Below are 19773 nucleotides of genomic sequence, written 5' to 3' on the forward strand. Positions count from 1 at the left end.
TTTACTTGGGTATTTCTTATAGCCTCTACGTCAGATGCCATAGTAGTGTTAAGAGATTTTTTCACAAAGGTTAACAATTTATTCTCCACAACTATTAAGATACTGAAAACTGATAATGGGAGTGAATTCTTTAGTGCTATATTTCAGACAATGTTATCTACCCTTGGAATCCTCCATCAAAGTACTTGTGTATATACCCCTCAAAAGAATGGTGTTGCTGAGAGGAAGCATAGAACAATCTTAGAGATGGTCAGGGCACTCAAGTTCCAATCTTCTGTTCCCTTAAGATTTTGGGGTGAGTGTGTCACTACTACAGTATATTTTCTCAACAGAATTCCCTCACAACTTTTTCATTATAAGACTCCATTTAAGATGCTTAATTTTCATCCTCATTCCTTAGCTCACATTAAGATCTTTGGCTGTCTTTGCTATGCTACATGTCCAAAAATTCTTGATAAATTTTCTCCTAGAGCTATACCAGTTGTTCTCATGGGCTACTCCTCCTCTTAGAAAGGTTATCTTCTATATGATTTGCACTCTAAGTCCTTCTTTGTCAATAGACATATTGTGTTTAAAGAAGATGTCTTTCCTTTCAAGGATGCATAAGTTTCTTCTAATCCTATCTTTCCAATCCTCACACTTGTAGACTCTTCTCCTACCTCACTTACTCCTTCTGCACCCTTAGACTCAGTTCCCATTCAACCATCTATTTCTTCTCCTCCTATAGCACCTCCTGATCAACTCCAGTCTCAGCCTCCATCTACTTCTTCTAACTCTCTGATATATCTCTACCTCTACCTTATCCTTTCCCTTCTAAAAACTCCTCTAGAGCTAGTAAGCCTCCATCTTAGCTTCAAGACTTTGCTACCAAACAAAAAAGCAACTCTTGTTCTTTTCCTATAGTTGATCATATCTCTTATGCTCATATTTCTCCCTTTTATAGCACTTGTGTAGCTGCCTACTCAGCTATTACAGAAACAACTTCTTATAAGGCTACCTCTCTTGATCCTCAGTGGATTCAATCCATGCAGTTGGAGATTGATGCCTTGAAAGCTAATCATACCTGGTCCTTAGTTGATTTACCATCTGGCAAGAGACCTATTGGCTGCAAGTGGGTGTACAAGTTAAAATATAAGTCCACAGGTGAGGTGGAAAGATTGAAAGCTAAGCTGGTTGCTAAAGGCTTTAACCAATAAGAAGTCTTAGACTATAGTGAAACCTTTGGTCCAATAGCAAAAATGGTCACTGTGAGAACTATTATGGCTCTTGTTGCTTCTAGAGGGTGGTTTATCCATCAAATGGATATCCACAATGCCTTTCTCAATGGAGATTTATTAGAGGAGGTGTACATGTCTATTCCAAATGGGTTTGCTAGACAGGGGGAGAATAGTACTAAGGTATCCAAACTCCATAAGTCATTGTATGGACTTAAACAAGCCCCTAGGCAGTGGAATTTGAAGTAAACTGAGTCCTTGTTGAAGTTAGGGTTTCATCAAAGTCATCATGACTACCCATTGTTCACTAGGCAAGTTGATAGTGATATACTTATTGTGCTAGTTTATGCGGATGACTTGTTGGTCACTGGTAGCAACATAAGTCTTGTAGATGATAAATAAAAGGACCTACAAAAGCAATTCAAAATGAAAGATCTAGGTGAACTCAAGTTTTTCCTAGGTATTGAGTGTGCTAGGTCCATTAAAGGAATTCATATGTCTTAGAGGAATTATGCCTTGAAATTGATTGCTGAATGTGGCCTAGGGGGAGCTAAGCCTGCATGAACTCTATTAGAACATAATAAGAAGTTAACCTCATTGAAGTATGATGAGTACATTCCACATGAAAGTGAGGTTGAGGATGAGATATTGAAGGTACCTGAAAGATACCAAAGACTTGTGGGAAGACTCCTATATCTCACCATGAACATACTTGATATAGCCTTCCTAGTTCAAGTACTGAGTCAATACATGCATAGTCCTAAAGAATCACACGTGGAATTAGCACTCAGAGTAGTCAGATATCTAAAGGAAGCGTCAGGCCTTGGTTTGCTGATGACATCTAAAGATACAAATACACTCACTACCTAATGTGACTCAGACTGGGGATCTTGGCTAGAAATAAGAAGATCTTTCACTGGATACCTAGTGAAGTTTGGTGGAGCACTAATCTCTTGGAAGTCAAAGAAACAAGAGACAGTGTCCAGAAGCTCAGCAGAAGATGAGTTCAGAAGCATGGCCAATTGTGCAGCTGAGATCACTTGGGTAGTTAGTTTGTTCAAAGAACTGGGAGTTCACATTGAATTACCTATTAGTATGATCTGTGATAGCAAGGTTGCAATCCAAACTGTTGCAAATCATATCTTTCATGAAAGAACCAAACATATTAACATAGATTGTCATTTTGTAAGGGAAAGAATATGCGAAGGAATGTTGAAAATTTAGTTTATACACACAAAGGACCAACTAACTGACCTACTTACAAAAAGTCTAGGGAAAGCTCAACATCAACAGCTATTGAACAATCTTGGAGTTATGAATCTATTCAAACCATGAGCTTGAGGGGGAGTGTTAACCATAGCATAGAGTTAGCAAGCTACCATGGTTAAGATTCAGTTAGAGGTTGTTAGAAGTTTGTTATAAGTTGTTAGAACGAAGTTAAACATTCTCCAAAATCTACTACATAGTCTATAAATATATCACACTATACATGTGCTATGAACTCTGTAACACACTGAGATTTTCTCATTCAATATAGAAGTCTCTCTTCTCTGATTCTCTCTATTCTTCTCTGTATATTCTTTTTCTTCTTCCACTTATGTTTAAGATCCACTAATGAAGTTGTCAGTGTATGACTGGATGCTTGACTTCTTTGTCTAAAGGAGGTACCGGCATGCGAAACATGAGTGCAAAGGAAGCACATGTTGAAGTATTTGAGAGGTTTCGCCACCTATTCTCTCCAATCCTAAGTGGTTGGATACATATTAAATGAACTTTCTAATTATGCAAAATACTACCTTCATTCATTTTTACTTGGCACATTCATTAAAAATAATGATTGATCTGACTATTTTACCGCACTATTACTTTCAATTGGTATTTAGTTTTAGTTCTAGGGGTGTGCATTGGTCGGTTCAATTTGGTTTTTGATTTATCGATTTTTGATTATTAAATATGCTAAATCAATAACCAAATCAATAAGATATTTTTTATCGATTTTCAGTTTAACAGTTTTGGTCCTTAACGGTTCGATTTTCAATTTAACCAATAAGGAAATGCTTCTAAAATAAATATGACTTCTCCAATAATTTGGCGTGACATGACAATAAGAGGAATAGGGTTCTTACTTTAGATTTTGACGTTTTGTATAATATGAAGTTGTGAACTCAAAGTCACTATGAAGTATGAATTGAAGGTTAAAAGGCAAGGACGATTACCAGTAAGATATTGATATTAATATTTATGTAGGGGTAAAGTAGTAAATTACTACAACCTTATTGAGTTATCCGTTTATCCAATAATCAATAACAAAAAACCAAAATTGAATCGATAACCCAATAATTATTTTTAGAAAAAAAAAACCATTAAAAACCCATTGAATGTGGGGCTCTCGGGGCTAAAGTTTCACTTAATCCTGCCGAACCCGATATATATGTGTGTTGTGTTTTCTGTCCTATGATCATTTCTGTCCATTTTCACTTAATTAAATAAAACTTGCAACTTTGCCAAAAGAAAATAAGAACGTCTATATGGCTGCAGCTCAAGTAGAACCGAAACTTCCGATTATTGAGTTCACAGATGAGAAGTTGGGGTGCGGCACAAGCTCATGGATATCGACGTCTCGAGAAATCCGATGTGCGTTGGAAGAGTACGGTTGCTTTGGGGCAGTGTACAAGAAAGTCATGCCGGAGCTAAGGGAAGCCATGTTCGATCACTGCAAGGAGTTGTTCCAACTTCCCTTGGAAACTAAACTCCAAAATACTTGTGATGTTTATGGTTTTGGGTATGGTGGGAATTTTGGTACAATGCCTCTTGCGGAATTTTTTGGCGTCGTCAATGGTGAAACTCTTGACGCAACCAAGGATTTTGCCAACAAGATGTGGCCAAATGACAAAGTCCACAAATATTGGTAACTACTCTTAATTAAAATTTATGTACCATTTTTTTATTTTTTCAAATTCAATCAAAATATCTATGAGAATAATCCGTTAGAAAATTCAATAGGAAAATAGTTTTTGTTTTTTAGTAGTGTTCAAAGATTAGTCAATTTCTCTCCAAAAGCGAAAAGCGTCACATGAATTAAAATTGGGGGAATTTTTTTATTTTACCCCGGCTTTAGGAGCTCTCGCCTTTTTTACTCTCTTGGTGACTCAATTAACAACTTTAAAGTTGAAGGTGGAGGGTGTTTAAGATCAAAGCAACCCCTCTTATTATATTGAGAGAGTATATATATTTTTTTCTATCATCTGGGTAAGGTTGGGATAAGATTTTCAAGCCCATTTAAAATTGGGGATTATAATATAAGCCCGATCCAAGTAAGCCCTTTGTCCTTGAGACTTGATCGAGGTTGGATCGGGGTCGGCCCATGAGACAAAAATATTATTTAATTTAAATTAGAATAACTGAAGTTTTAAGCCGTAAGTTTTCTTCGGTTTACAAGTTTGTTTATTCAAATTTATCTTTACTTATTTATTTGTCAAAAAAATATTATTATTTCTTTTTAATATTGTTTTGCTAGATTTTATCTAGAATTATTGAAATAATATCAATTTTTGCCACATTTAATTTGAAAATCTTTTCATTTTAGTGATGTTATATATTTTGTCATATATTTCAGATATGAAATTGTAATTTCAAGCACCACTAATCATTTTTATAATATATGTTATGATTGTAAGTATTATTTACTTTCTTATAATTTTGTTAGATATGGTAAAAATTTAATCTATTGATAGAATTATAAGTTGAATTTAGATTGAAAAGAAAATAATCATTAAAGGGCTAGCCTGCTCTTGTTCGCGGTTCTTCTAGGATTGGATTGGTCATTTTAAGACCTTTTAAATGAAGAGTAGGTCTCGTCCTAGCCCATCAAATTTCTTGAACAGCAAGACTTGGGTTAGGTGGGGCTTGATTGGCACAACTTTACATACAGTGGTGTAATAATTGCTCCTCCCTCCCTCGGTTATATTATATGTTACATAGTTTGGTTGGATACAAAATTTAAGTATGTTACATAATTTGATTGTATATAAATTTATGTATGTTATCTTACTTGACTGGATATAGAATTCAAAAAAAAAATTGAATAGACTAAAACGTACCATAATATTTGTATAATCATAAGAGTAATTAAACTCTCTTAGTAGATAATTATTTGTGTAATGAAAGTAGTTATAAGACAATCCAATATTTTTTGATCGTGAATATCTAAATCAATTATTTGTTAGTCAAAAATTTCTTGTATAGACAATTCATACCACTCATACATAGTGTTTTGATCTAAGATTAAAATTCTTTCGTACATTTAACAGTAACTTTGTTGTTAATTTTTTGCAGTGAAGAATCGATTTCATATTCAAAATTAATTGCTGAACTGGACGATGCGATAATCCGCATGATGTTGGCAAGTTATGGCGTAGAGAAACACTATGAGGCTCTAAAACATTCATGTATGTATTTGATGAGATTAATTAGATATAGAAGCCCAAAAAAGAATGAAAAAAATATAGGCCATTTACCTCATAGAGACAAGTCATTCATGGGAATTATCGACACTAATCAAGTGGGAGGTTTGGAGATGCAAACAAGAGATGGCAAGTGGATCACCTTTCATCCCTCTTCTCATAAAACTCTTGTCATCATAGCTGGAGAGCCATTCACGGTAAAATTTATTAAATATGTACAAATATTGAACTTCAAATTTAGTAACTAAGATGCTCAGCAGCTTCAGTAGTATCTCGAGCCCACAAAATTCAAATTTCGCCTCTAGAAATGACTTCCATTATGCATGAAAGTCATTTCTTTACCTTATATATGAGTATTTTTTTACTAGTAATTTTTAACTTCATATCACTTGCTCCATCTAAAAAAATAGGTATTATTATTGATTTTTATCACTCAAATTATTCATATTAAAACACTCTCCAATCTTCTATTATTTTAGGGAAAAGGGTCAAATATGCCCCTGAACTTTGCGAAAATGTCTAGATATACCCTCCGTTTGTAGTTTAACTCACTCATGCCCTCGCCGTCTACATTTTAGCACATATATACTCTTTTCAGCGTTAGTTGCTTTGTTGAAAAATAACTAGTTTTTTTTCTTTTTTTTATATTACACTTGGAATTGTCAAATCCTCATTTAATTGATACATGACATTTATATTAAATACTAAATTCAGTCATTTTAATATTTTAGAATATCCGACCCATGATCTTACATCCGACCCAAAAAATTCCTTTTAACCCATTATCATCAAAAGCCCTAAATTAGGTCATTTCTTCTCCACCAATAAGATTGTCTTAGTAATTACTATTTGGGCAATCAGAGGACATTTTCTTTGACCATAATTATTTTAAATATTTTAAATTATTAATTATTGTGACTTATGATACTTTTTGTACCTAGTTTTTAAATGTATAAACTTTATTTCAAAAAAATGCTCAAAATTTTATTTCTATATTTACACCAAACATTAATTAGTTGAATCAAGACTCTTTTTGGGACTGAAGGAGTATTGTTATCCTTTAACATATTTAACTATTCCCTCCATCCTTATTTGTGTTGGCACGCTTTATTTTTTAATTTGTCACAAGCTTAATCTCACTTTTTTATAATTAGAAATAATTTAATTTTAAATTATTTTTTTTATCTTTAATTAAGGAAATGATCTATAACAACACAAATGTCTAAGATTTGTTTTAGACCAACAATATTTCTTTCTTAAACTTTGTGCCTAGTGAGACGATGCCTCATAAATTGAGACGGAGAGATTACTTAAAATTCTGAGTGACGACAGGCATGGAGCAATGGTAGGGTATATGCACCAAAACACAGAGTGATTATGAAAGGAGCAGAAGATAAGTATTCACTAGCATTGTTCTCTTTTATGAAAGGGACGATTGAAGTACCAGAGGAGTTAATTGATGAAGAGAACCCACAGCAATTCAAGTCATTTGATAACTTTCAATATCTGAAATACTGTGCAACACATGACTCCAAAGTGAAAGATCCCTTAAAAGCCTATTGTGGTGTTTGAATATATTTAAGATCCATGTTATTTATTTCCTTCATTTCATGCTGTTCTTGAAATTTTGATGTATGCTTGCTTTTCTCATTTCTACTTTCAACTTTATGTTCAACTTGAGTATACTATGTACATGAATAAAATAAAGTTTCGTGAATGGTGGTGCTATCTGTGTTTGTACTCCTACTTCCTAGCAAAGCAAGAAACTATACTTGAGGGACAACCTGATGTACCTATCATTAGTAAACTATAATGTAAAATACCAGTGATTCAATATCCCATATTTGATTTCTACTCATCAAAGGTTTAAAATCATTATCATGATCAAGAGAGAACACGGCATGATTGATAGTCTAAATAAAAAATGGATTGACCGCCACTACGATGATGCACCTATGCTGGAGGAGGTAAAATATGTGCTAATAGATTTTTGGAAGGGCTTGGATCTTTAAGAACCACAAGTATCATACTACTACTAGTGGTGCAGATGATGTAGCGGAGGTGAATAAAAATTTGGGCTAAGCTCAAAAGGCAAAACAGCCTGAAGGAAATTCTCCAATTGGGTACAGTGCAGTGCCTTCCATTTTGGCAGGTTGAAAGTGCCATAATGGACTAGGAAAGCAATCGAATAGACAAGGCTCTGTAAGAGAAAAACTAACTGGAATACGCCTAGAATGACAAACGAGGAGTATCCGACGCTGCTTAAGATTATTAAACTTCAGTAAGACTGGTGCATGCAGCCACTTAATGAGAAGACGACCAAAGAGAAGAAATTCTCGCGAATAAGATATAAAACTCAAACTTATCATAGACAACTCTAATCTAAGACAAACCTTGGTTTTTCTCCTTATGGACTCCACTCTGTACAAAAGCCAGGAGCAGCTACTGGCCTAGACGAGTGTAAAGAAAGAAGCCAAGAGGCAGCCAAAGAAAGGGTGATACATAAAACTTAAAACTGAATTTTGTAAACCAGGAACAAACAGGGAGCAGCATAACATATTTTGGGATGAAACTAGTATGAATTACAACAAACACGGCGAGATATTGGTGTCAAATTTCCATTATGTTCGCCCCCCAACACTCGGAATAGAAAGTTATTCTATTAGCAAGGACGATTACTAATTCCACCATTGTACCAAATAGGAAACAAACCAAAGTCTTAATAGAAAATTTACCATCCAACACCTGAGCAAGCTATCCTCTCTTCTGACCGAAATAAACCTTAAAAAGTATCCACCACATGAAAGCAGTAACAACATTAATTAAAGCTGCAAACGGTAAACTCAGAAAGACCAGATGACAGTACATTTAGAAGAGAAACTTTATATAGTAGAAAGCAGCTGCACAACTTCTGGACCCTTCACCAGTATTTTCTTTTGATCATTTGCCAATGCCGAGAAACCATGACACAAGAACCTGAGTTAAAAATATATGATAAAACAACTGATCACTCATATTTTTAGATAAGCAAAACCCAAAGCACGAAGCTTTGAGATTTGTAATACTACCACATATTTTAAACAGATTAACTACTACCTGCCAAGCTGCTGAGTATCTTCCAAAGTGAAGCAGCATGAGCAGGCTATTGTCATGCAAACCTGGGATCATAAAATCCAGAATCAGAATGGTATAACTGATTATAGGTTTCAACAAATGAGAATCTGAAGTTATACGAGTTCATGTAAAATAAAGTACTCTTGATACAATGCCGCGTGAATTTTATTAAGTTTGGCGTTCCCCCTTAATGGCCAATTAGAGTGGCTTTTCTGATAAATATTTTTTCTTGCTTACGTCGTTTTTGGAGGATAAGGAGATTTAGACTTCATTTGTTGGCCAGTTAAGACTTCTCACATTCAAAAGATGAAAGTTGCTGAGATGAGAATGCTGAGACGGATGTGTGGGCACACCAGGAGCGACAGGATTAGAAATGAGGCTATTCGGGACAAGGTAGAAGTGGCCTCGGTGGAAGACAAGATGCGGGAAATGCGACTGAGATGGTATGGACATGTGAAGAGGAGAGACACAGATGCCCCAGTGCGGAGGTGTGAGAGGCTGGCCATGGATGGTTACAGAAAAGGTAGGGGTAGGCCGAAGAAGTATTGGGGAGAGGTGATTAGACAGAACATGGCGCAGTTACAGCTTACGGAGGACATGACATTAGATAGGAGGGTGTGGAGGACCCACATTAGGGTAGAAGGCTAGTTCATAGTCTCGTTATTCTTCTCTATTCATAGGCGTAGTAGTGCATTACGATCTCTTGCGCTTTGACTTCTGATTTCTGTTATTTCTGTTATTATTTATTACTTTCTATGTTTTGATTACTCTAATTTAACTGTGACGCTTTCATTATTTATTTAATCATTATTTGTTATTGGTATTTATTTATTTGTATTTATTTGTTATCTAGTCGTTATTTGTTTGTTGTTTTTCTCATAAAACTTTTAATTTTCTATTCTTATCTAACATTTTTTTTGTATGCACTTATGCTTTTACTGAGCCGAGGGTCTCCAGGAAACAGCCGTCCTACCTTGGTAGAAGTAAGGTCTGCGTACATTCTACCCTCCCCAGACCCCATGTTGAGGGATTTCACTGAGTTGTTGTTGTTGTTGTTTGCACTTATTGGAGGTCTAAATCTGAATGGTTCAGACATTAAACCATTGAGTGCATTTGGTTTCATTAAGATTTAAACACATAATTGGTCTGAATAGGTCTTAATTGTTAGGATCTAGAATAGAGTCTTGATAAAATCAAGAGGTATTCTTGTGTATATAATATTCACTATCACTTTATCTACAATCATCAGCCGCCACCACTAACCACCCTGCCATCACCACCACCACCACCATTGTCAACCACCATTTTACCGTTATCTACCAGTGTTGTCAAAGGCGCGCTTAATCCCTAAAGCAAGGCTCAAAACGTGTTGAGCGCTTCACCTCGGTTTATGTGCGCTTCAGTGTCATTATCGAGGTTTTAAGGCATATTTTTCCTCGCCAAGAGCCTCTTCTGAAGAGGTGGCACTAAACAATTGATATTTCACTTTATCTTAATTTTTTTTCAATTTCTTTATTCACATATTTGCCATTCATGTTTATAATTATTAGTCTTGGACAAAACATATATATTTGTTATTTTTCCTCCCTTGGCGCCTTATTTTATCCTACACTTTATTTAGGCTTTGTGCTTAAAGCCCCAACGGACCTTAGAGCTTTTTTGCACTTCACCTTTGACAACAGCGTTCTACCATCAACCACATTTGCCATCACAACCACCACCAACTGCTAACCATTACTGTCAGTTGCTACCACACTTACCTCCTCCATTATCATAATATATTCATTGCAGCCACCACCTCCATCATGACTGTCAACCACTACCACAACTATAGTCAATTCCTACTACCAACAAACTTTGACATCACAATTAGCACCGCCGCCAACTATTACCATACATTCTTTGGTCTCCACCAACGCCACCACCTCCACCACTACTATCAGCCACTACTACCACTGTGGTCAATCTCTACTACCAACCGGCTCCATCATCATAACTAGCACCACCGCTAACTTACCACAAACACATTCTTCAGCCACCACCAACTACTAACATCAACCAACTTCACCATTAAAACCACCACCAATCACCAACACTACGACAGTCACCACAACACCAACAACCTCCACTGTGACAACTACACCACCATCAGTACTAGCCATTAACAACAACTATTATCATCACCACATCTACTACAAACTATCTCCACCATCAATAGCAAGCATACATGTTTCATTCTTATTTTTTTTTTATCAAATAATGATCTCATTTTATCAATTTTTTTAATACATAATTAAATTTTATTTGAATTGTATATTTATTATATACATATAAATAACTATGTACATTCATATGTTCAAAAACAAAAAGTCTTAATCATTCAGTGTTCAGATCTAGAGACAATATCTTAATCATTCAGATATGCATTCAAATTCAGACGTTTAAAACTTAACAAAAACAAACGAGGCCTTACAGCAATAATGCTAACCCTTTTTTATTTTATCAAGGCAGTAATGCAGGCCCTATAAGGATGATATTTTCTGGAAATTTCAAAATGCTGGATAATTTGGCAAAAGAACAAGAAAATTGACCAGATTGAAGTCTGGCAGCAAAATCATTAACTAGAGCACACCTAATATATGAGATGTCCACATGCTCCAGATCAACATTGTTAGAGAAAACGAAGGGGCAGACAGAAGGCTGCAGCACCACAAGCTTCTTTAAGAGATTCGCAACATCCAACTAGAGATGGAATATTCAACTGTAAATTTTGATCTTAATCTGCTTATTTCAACCTGCTTCAGCCAATGTAACTATCTCACTGGTCAAACTTCATTTCCGTATATCTGCACAGAAGATAGAGATTGAAGGAACTCAACATTCTAAATGAAGGCAATGAAAAATGGTAATATAAGAACAGCAGTTTGACAAAGAAACTTGAAATATGATCATCTCATTTCAGCAATAAAAAGTGCAGCTTGCCTGCGAGGATTCTTCTGTCGCAGTCTGAAGTCATCATTTGTGATCTCTGGTAATGAAATAGGAGCAGACAAGATCAATAATATACAGGAAAAGTTTCATAGCACAAGCTTCGTAAAAATACCAATTGAACAAAGTAACAAATAAACGTGGGTATATCTTACCGGGTGTCTGTTGGGGATTCGGTTCACTATTTGGTTTACTTGTATTATTCTTTTTGCTGCAGACAGAAAGTACTGTTAAGTTTCTTTACAACTTAGGAGGTCTATAATCAAACACTGCTTTGAACATCTATAGCTGCAATACTTCAAAGACCCAATCAATCACTCTAAAAAATGTAGAGTTTCTTTTTTTAAAAAAGTTAACTAATAAATACAGATGCTTCATCACATACAGATTTAACTCTCAGTGGGAAAACATGGCACAAGAACTCTTTTCAAGATAGCACACTCTTGACAGGAAAGTTTCACTCAGATTTTCAAATAGTGCCAAAACAGATGATAGACCCCTTGAAAACTTAGAATTGCAATCACAGATTTGCCAAAAAAATTTGGGTGCACAAACAAGAACCAGCTTGGCCTCAGAAGTAAATGCTCTGATTGGGTCACTTTTCCTGACTCCTTGTATTCTCATGTGAAATTTAATGCAAAAGTCATGATAAAATTCAAAGTTATGTTATATTGAAAACAAGATACTGATGAATATGAGCAAAAAAACAAGAGAAAAATGCAAAGGAACAAGAATAACTGCATTGACCAAGAGTGTGACATATACATGCCAGTAGAAAGAAAACCAACAAAGTCAAAATATCATAACAATCTGCAAAGCATTCTACTGACATTGGAGCAGCACCGAGAGATGCTATCTGCCCACTAGGGCGAGGATGATAAGCACCATCCGCAGCAATATATGGTGAACAGTATTGTGTGCCTAGTGCTCCAGCAGCACCAGCTAAAACTGGCAACCTGAAAAATTCAAATCAATATTAATCTAGTGACAGACAGTTACGAGAACTATAAAGCCCTATCTAAGATCAGAAGAGGACAGGAATTTTATTATATCCAAGAATTCAGAAAGAAAGATCCTACACACCACACAGCTGCCAATTCATCCCCTCAAAAATGTGAAGCAGGAGACTAAAGAACCTACCCAATAAAATCTCCCTAGCACTACACGACAAATACTTCTCTTCTGTTTTTTTCATTTTATTTTATTTATTTATTGGGGGTTGGGGGTACGTTTAGGTTAGCATCAGATTAGCTAAAGATAACCTCACCATGTCATTTCGGAATTGCCATGTGGTTGACCAACATATCCAGGGTAGGCCATGCCAACAGCAGGAACTCCAACGCCACCTCGGTTCTGGCCTCCAAATTGCATGACTGCAAATCCCATTACAGGAAAAAAAATGTTTCCTTAAAAGTACAAATATCATTCTACTTTACTAACAGAAGTGATACGATTACCAGTTTATAACACTTGCTGGACTTGATATTACTAGAGCACAACTTATGGAAGAGAAAAACTAGCTACTAAACAGAACAAGAGAAAGCATACAAAAATAGCATGCTGCATGAACCACTCCAAGAGGAAAATGTAACTTTAAAGAAGCTAAACAAGATCACTACTGGACAAGTATGCTTAAGAGAGTCTGTTTCAGAACAAGACCCATATATTTCTATCTTTTTCATATATATTGAGTCCGGAACCTAAATGATGGATGAAAAACTATAAGTAACCAAAATAGCATGGAAAATTAAAGTTGACAAAATCTACATATAAATGCGCTATATAAGTTCCACTAACAGACCAAGCTTAACGCCCGTTAGGGTCAATGGACTTATATACCGCACTAAATAAGTGCGTAAATGAGGAAAATAAAACAGGCCCTTCAACACTTAGGGTTTTTTTTGTGGTTTAAGTTAATACCTATGTTATTTTCTTAATTATTTATTGTTTATTAATTGTTTATTCTTTGTTAGTTTAGTTGTTTATTCTTTTGTTTAATTGTTATTTCCAAAGTATGCATGTTAGAGATAAGTTCTTTTTTTAATATGTTAATTATTTAGTTGATTTAATTATTAATGTGTTATTTAGTTATTTAATGTTAATGTTGATTTGTTAGATTAGTTAATGTTAATTTTTTATATTAGTTCTTATCAATATAGTTAAATACTTAATTAGTCAACCCTAATTTTTTAGAAGTTACATTTTTTCAAGACCTAAACCATAATTCCATTAGTACGTACATTTTTTCAAGTTCATTTTGTTGGTGTTTTAGGTCAAGAAGTTACAATACCTAAACCCTAATTTTTTAAAAGTTACATTTTTTCAAGACCTAAACTCTAATTCAATTAGTACATACATTTTTTCATGTTCATTTAGTTGGTTTTCGAGGTCTTAAAGTTACGAGAATAAACCCCAATTTTTTAGAAGTTACATCTTTTCAAGACCTAAACCCTAATTTTATTAGTATGTACATTTTTGCAAGACCTAAACCCTAATTCTATTAGTACGTACATTTTTTCAAGACCTAAACCCTAATTTGTTTCTCAAGTTTATTTTATTTGTATTCATTTATCAAACACTTTTTTTGTCAACTAACTCTTCTTAGTATGATTCATACCTTTTTGGGGTAGTTTTAAGTTTGTCATTTGTTAATCGTCAACACTAATTAAACTAATCAATAATTTTCTTAACTAACTCACAGCTACAATATATCATATGCAAAACAGTTTAAATAAATGATCTTAACCCTAAATTATCAACTAATTAACAATTTTTTAACTAATTAAGTATTTAACTATATTGATAAATGATAATAACTAATATAATAAATTAACATTAACATTAAATAGCTAAATAACACATCAATAATTAAACCAACTAACTAATTAACACATTAAAAAAAGAAATTAGCTAACTAACATGCATGCTTTCAAAAAAATAATTAAACAAAAGAATAAACAATTAAACTAACAAAGAATAACATAGGTATAAACCTAAACTATACATTATTTTTAGAAAAAAAAGGGGGTGGAGGGGTGGGGGCTACCTGGCAGAAAGGTTGGAGTCCCAGAAAACTTCTGATTACTGTGACCACTACCCATGTTTCCAGTTGCACCTACAATGTGAGCCCCATATCCCCTTCCAGAACTCTGAAGACTGCCTTTCCCTTTTGCAACCACAGAACTCGTTAATTTATTGGACTCCAAAGAAAATGCAAGCTCTCCAGGTTCACAAGTATTCATAACTTGTGCTGTTTTGGGAGGAGATGAAACTTGAGATCCAGTACCCGGTTGCTGCACTAACTGCTGACCAGTTACTTGCAGAAAAGGTTGCCCTCGACTTTGAGCAGAATATCGCTGGGCAGGGTGGAGCTGGGTTGGCAGAGAAACACTACTGACTTGGTTATTGGGTACAGGCGATTGATAATTCCTATGCGGTGATGCATTAAATCCTCTTCCTTGGCCTCTCAATGCCTGGGAATGAGTAGACTTTATTGATGAGGACAACCCTAGTGGCAACTGCAAACTGGATGAAGGCTTCCCAGCAACTGCAGGAATAGAATCATCAATATTAAGCTTGTTTATGCCAAAGGAATTATTCTGATCCTTCCGGATTATTGCAGTTGATTGTGCAGAAGCAGCACTTTCGCCCGAAAGAGAAGGCTGAACACTGTGGCTACTTGTCTCAGTTTGCATTTCCCTCTTGTGTGTTATTGTAGTCTCTTTACTGGAAGAGCTAGAGGGATAAAATGGAGGAGAAGCATAATTCAATCTTGACATAAACCTTTGATTTGCAGCTGTAACTGCATCTTTTTCTAAATCTGATACAGGAGCAAATGCTTTATTTGTGCTATAACGTGAAGGTTTGTCAACAGACTGACCAGATCTGAAAAATTAGATTTGACAAGAAATATTGAAAAGGATCCTTCGCAAGGAAAAAAGGAGAATAATAGTTGAATTGAAACTTACTGCTTGTTTAGAGGAGGAGGTGTGTCAATGTTGTCCTTAAAAGATGGTCTGTACCTCCTTGGTCCCCGACCTCTGATAGCTTTTGCAGGATTACTCTGAATGTTCTGGTTATTATTCTTAGTCTGATCATTACCATTGATGTACGCTTTGGGTCTTCTTCCTTGTGAAGCTCCACTATCAGCTCCTCGCATCCTACCACGACCTCGATAGCGACCCCTTGATATCCTCCTATCCTGAGAATTTTACAAAATCTTATGAGCAAAATACTAAGAGACAGGAAAAATAGAATGCCAGAATGAAAAACAAATAAATAAAAGCAGTCACCTCATCATAATTCCTCTGATCCACAGTCAACTCTTCGAACTTGTCATGGCCCCATTTACGATCATCTTTTGATTCCCATAACCTTCTTCCGCCAGACATCCGCCTAAACAAAATATTTTTTCATGATCAGTCACCTAAATGATATAACTATATAAGATAATGACATAAACTAGTCATAATAAATGTAGTCTACTTACTAATGGTAAAATGGAGTCACAAATCATAATTACAACAGCGCAACTACGACGTGAACAGGATGGGCCTTGGGAGAAAGATAAAGCATTATCAATTATACAAATATGTACAAGAATTAAGGAAACATACTTTTGTTTGGCTTACTAACAGCACTGCCCTTTATGGCTATTTCTCTTCCTTCAAGGGTTTAATTCATACAAGAGGCTGGAGAAGATAGCCAAGGAACCTAAAGACCACTATATTTCTAGTCTTTGTTTCAAAGTAAAATGAATTAGTTAATACTCCCTCCCGTCCAAAATGATTGATGTTTAGGCTTGGGCATATGGATTAAGGAATTCACTTACTCCTAATTAGAAGGTTTTGTAATATAATACCCTTAGTTATGATAGTCTTTTCTTTTTAGGTTGACATAATTATCATTGGGGTTAAGAATGTGTCAAGGGTAAATTTGGGAAAAAGAATTAAACACCTTCTTGTGAAACATCAATTATTTCTAAACAGGAGGGAGAAACAAAAGTGTGGTAGAGGTTTATCTTCACATAGAGGAAACACACATAAAGCACATTGTTAAGCATTTAGCAGCTGCAGTGGTAAGCCAGATGATCCTCTTTAAACCTTTTCAAGGAAGTTTGTGTTGCGGTTTGGATCGGGAAACCGCGAAAGGAGCAACGGAAAAGCAACCACACTTGGAACTCAGATGCAATCAAGAAGGTAGTTAGCTCGTGTTTTTGAAAGCTTACACTAGAAGATTGGCTTTCAACGATTATAGGAAAATCAGACACAAACTCAAGGTATAGTTATCCTTTATACAGGATTTGTTTAATCATCCGATATCCCTATCCATGCTGTGTAGGGCGCGACACAACCCCTTTCAGCAGAGGTTTAACTAAAATCTTTGCAAAATCAGACACTTAATCAAAGTATAGGTGTCCAAAATAATAACATTAGCCCAGGTAAAGTTATTAGAACCTCTACAGAGAAGGAATCGACCAAACTACTTTGGGATTTAGGCAAGTTGATTGATTAATTTCACTAAATCATCAAAATTTACAAGTAAAACACCTTACACATATACCACGAACACTATAAAGTGAAACTTACTTGTGTTGCCCGCCTACATTGTCTCCAAACCTATCATCGTGCATATAAAAAGCTCCAGTCTTGGGCACAGCATAGGGTTCATTTTCTTTTTTCTTCTCCTCCTGCAGCAAATCATGTTCATTTCCATCAACAACCCCTGGAGTAGAATCTCTTCCTTTCTCCACAACTTCCTTCACTTCCTCAGCCGCTTCCTCAGTCACTGCCTCAACTTCCTCGCACATTTCTTCCTCCTCCTCTTCCTCTACGCACTCTTCATCATCCTCGTACACGGCCGGAGCGCCTTGACCCTCAGACTCATCATCAGAATCAACACTCCTTAAGATTTTTTCAGTCTTTCCACTCTCCTCCCCTTCTCCGCCTCCGTCCTCATCATCACTTGCCTCTCTCCGCCTCATATTCAACGACAGCATCGTTTCCTCCGGATCGCTCTCGTAATCGACATCTTCTCCTCCGGTTCCCGTCATCGTTGCAAACGAACAAATCAAAATCAACTGTAGCAGCAGTTTACACTAACACCATTCTCAAAAAAGAAATCTTTATCAGCAATTGAATCCACAACCAAAACACTGAATCGAAAATGTAGCAGAAATTGAAGGAAAGTTAAGGTTTAGGGGGCTCTGCGTTCTGAATTTCGAGTCTGAAAATTCTAGGGTTAGGTTATAGTATTGAACAGAAGATTGGGTTTTTTGGGATAATAACGAAGTGTTGGGGTGGGGAGTGCGGGGGGTGAGGCTACTTACGTCACTCGCCAGTCGTCAGCTAACTATTTGTAGGAAAAAGCTCATGCCGAGTTGTATTTGGAATTTTTCCAAAGTGCTTCACTGGTTCACGTATATGAGTTATTGGTATGAGTATGGAGATCAATGTCTACTTAGTAAGAATCATTTATCGTCTTTAATGAAGTAGTGATAAAATTAATTGTTAAAATATTTATATTAATACTTAAATTAAATTAAATACTAATAATAAATATAAATTGTAGTATAAGAATGGAGATCAATGTGTACTTGATAAGAATTATTTATCGTTTTTAATAAAATAGTAATGAGATTAATCGTTGAAATACTTATATTAATATTTGATTAAATATAAATCTTTGATGAGAATTGATTGTTGAAACACTTGCATTAATACTTAATTAAATATAAATCTTTAAATTTAAATAATCAGTGAATAAGAGCAAGATAATTCAAATAAATCGAGTAAGATTTCTAGCATTTGGTCAATTGGTCTACTTTGTTTGTTATTTTGAATTTTAATTATTAATTAAAAAAAAGGTCTTAGGACCAATTTCAATTAAAACTAAAAATTCCCAACACCAATAAATACATTAGTATAAAGACAGATTCAACTAAATTGGATAAAAATAAAATATGATGCAATGAAATGGCTATATTTACGTGAATTTGGTATACACACTAACTTTAATGAAGGTATCTAAGAGCGTGATCTATAAAGCACTATCGTGTAGCTTATATATCAGCCATATAATTATTTTTCATCGTGTTATCAACCATACTAATTGACCTAAAAGATCATCAAGATCACCATCACTTCTTCCGAAATCAGATTATCTATCGGAGGTATAAATCAAATACATAAAAAAACATAAATACCCACATGATCGTATATAAATTTCATATGCTCACAAAAGAAATATAGACAGTAGACAATTCACGTAATATAGTTATTAATCAAGTGTAAGAGATATTTGAATTGATGTTAAGCATATGATTAATTAACACACTAATTACATTAACTCGATTAAAGAATGCTTCGGAATTCACAAATAATGTTAAATAATTACATAAGTCATCACATAATTGATTAACCTTTCAAACATAACACCTGATACTAGCATAGGTGCTCGTCACCTCATATATATGGTATCTTCTTTATCTTTAACCCTTATTATAATTTTAATTATGAAGATATTTCTTCAATCGAGATTAAAATGTCTGAACTTACCTCTATCGATAGCACAACAAACTCACAAAATTATTTTGCCTTTTCTTAGCACTCCCAATATATTCAAATTTATTACCTATTTGGTATTTTGCTAAAAATATTTTAAAAAATATATTCAAATATGAGTTTACATGAGCATACGAAATTATTAATACCCACAAATCACAATGACGAAAATTAGTCAAATTAAAAAGTCAATTAAAAGTCACCTTCAAACCCCCAAGGTCATACCTAATTTTTTTAAAACCAAAATTGGATTACCATAATCCAAAGGTCTTCTATCACAAATTTCATCCATAACAGATCCACATTAATCCTCATTTTTCTTTTTGTTAAATTCAATATCAAAAGTCCTAATTTGCGACACAATTAAGGAATTATATTGCTTAAAAACATAACAAAATCAAAAATAATCATTAAAATAAAGGTTAGAATCTT

The 19773-nt window shown here is 34.8% G+C and overlaps 2 protein-coding genes across 3 annotated transcripts; one reads left to right on the forward strand and one right to left on the reverse strand.

Annotated features, from left to right (window-relative positions):
- The first annotated feature begins 3626 nt into the window (after positions 1-3626).
- LOC129888742 (2-oxoglutarate-dependent dioxygenase AOP2-like) lies at positions 3627-7405 on the forward strand. The gene is made up of 3 exons (XM_055963736.1): positions 3627-4122; positions 5550-5874; positions 7010-7405. The coding sequence occupies exons 1-3, from the start codon at positions 3743-3745 to the stop codon at positions 7247-7249; spliced, it is 945 nt and encodes a 314-aa protein (XP_055819711.1). The 5' UTR covers positions 3627-3742; the 3' UTR covers positions 7250-7405.
- An 893-nt stretch (positions 7406-8298) lies between these two features.
- Positions 8299-18131, reverse strand: LOC129897015 (protein MLN51 homolog). Of its 2 annotated transcripts, XM_055973013.1 has the most exons (12): positions 17368-18131; positions 16072-16174; positions 15748-15980; positions 14826-15664; positions 13047-13152; positions 12610-12735; positions 11935-11990; positions 11774-11819; positions 11587-11637; positions 11424-11491; positions 8774-8835; positions 8299-8653 (listed from the first exon to the last, which is right to left on the reverse strand). In XM_055973013.1, the coding sequence occupies exons 1-9, from the start codon at positions 17829-17831 to the stop codon at positions 11610-11612; spliced, it is 2001 nt and encodes a 666-aa protein (XP_055828988.1). In that variant the 5' UTR covers positions 17832-18131; the 3' UTR covers positions 8299-8653; positions 8774-8835; positions 11424-11491; positions 11587-11609. The 2 variants fall into 2 exon arrangements, with proteins under 2 accessions (XP_055828988.1, XP_055828980.1); XM_055973005.1 differs by having other exon boundaries at positions 11424-11637; positions 17368-18129.
- Between the last annotated feature and the right edge of the window lie 1642 nt (positions 18132-19773).

Source organism: Solanum dulcamara, chromosome 1, assembly GCF_947179165.1.
Source record: "Solanum dulcamara chromosome 1, daSolDulc1.2, whole genome shotgun sequence".
In the NCBI taxonomy this organism is placed as follows: Eukaryota; Viridiplantae; Streptophyta; class Magnoliopsida; order Solanales; family Solanaceae; genus Solanum; species Solanum dulcamara.

Excerpts from the sequence above, each read along its gene's own strand:
- LOC129897015 (XM_055973013.1), bottom strand. The coding sequence starts at position 17,831 with ATGACGGGAACCGGAGGAGAAGATGTCGATTACGAGAGCGATCCGGAG. Across the intron at positions 12,736-13,046 it reads GGCAATTCCGAAATGACATG|GTTGCCAGTTTTAGCTGGTG; the intron begins GTGAGGTTATCT and ends TGAATTTTTCAG. Across the intron at positions 11,638-11,773 it reads CGACAGAAGAATCCTCGCAG|ATATACGGAAATGAAGTTTG; the intron begins GCAAGCTGCACT and ends TCTTCTGTGCAG.
- LOC129888742 (XM_055963736.1), top strand. The coding sequence starts at position 3,743 with ATGGCTGCAGCTCAAGTAGAACCGAAACTTCCGATTATTGAGTTCACA. Across the intron at positions 4,123-5,549 it reads GACAAAGTCCACAAATATTG|TGAAGAATCGATTTCATATT; the intron begins GTAACTACTCTT and ends AATTTTTTGCAG. Across the intron at positions 5,875-7,009 it reads TAGCTGGAGAGCCATTCACG|GCATGGAGCAATGGTAGGGT; the intron begins GTAAAATTTATT and ends GAGTGACGACAG.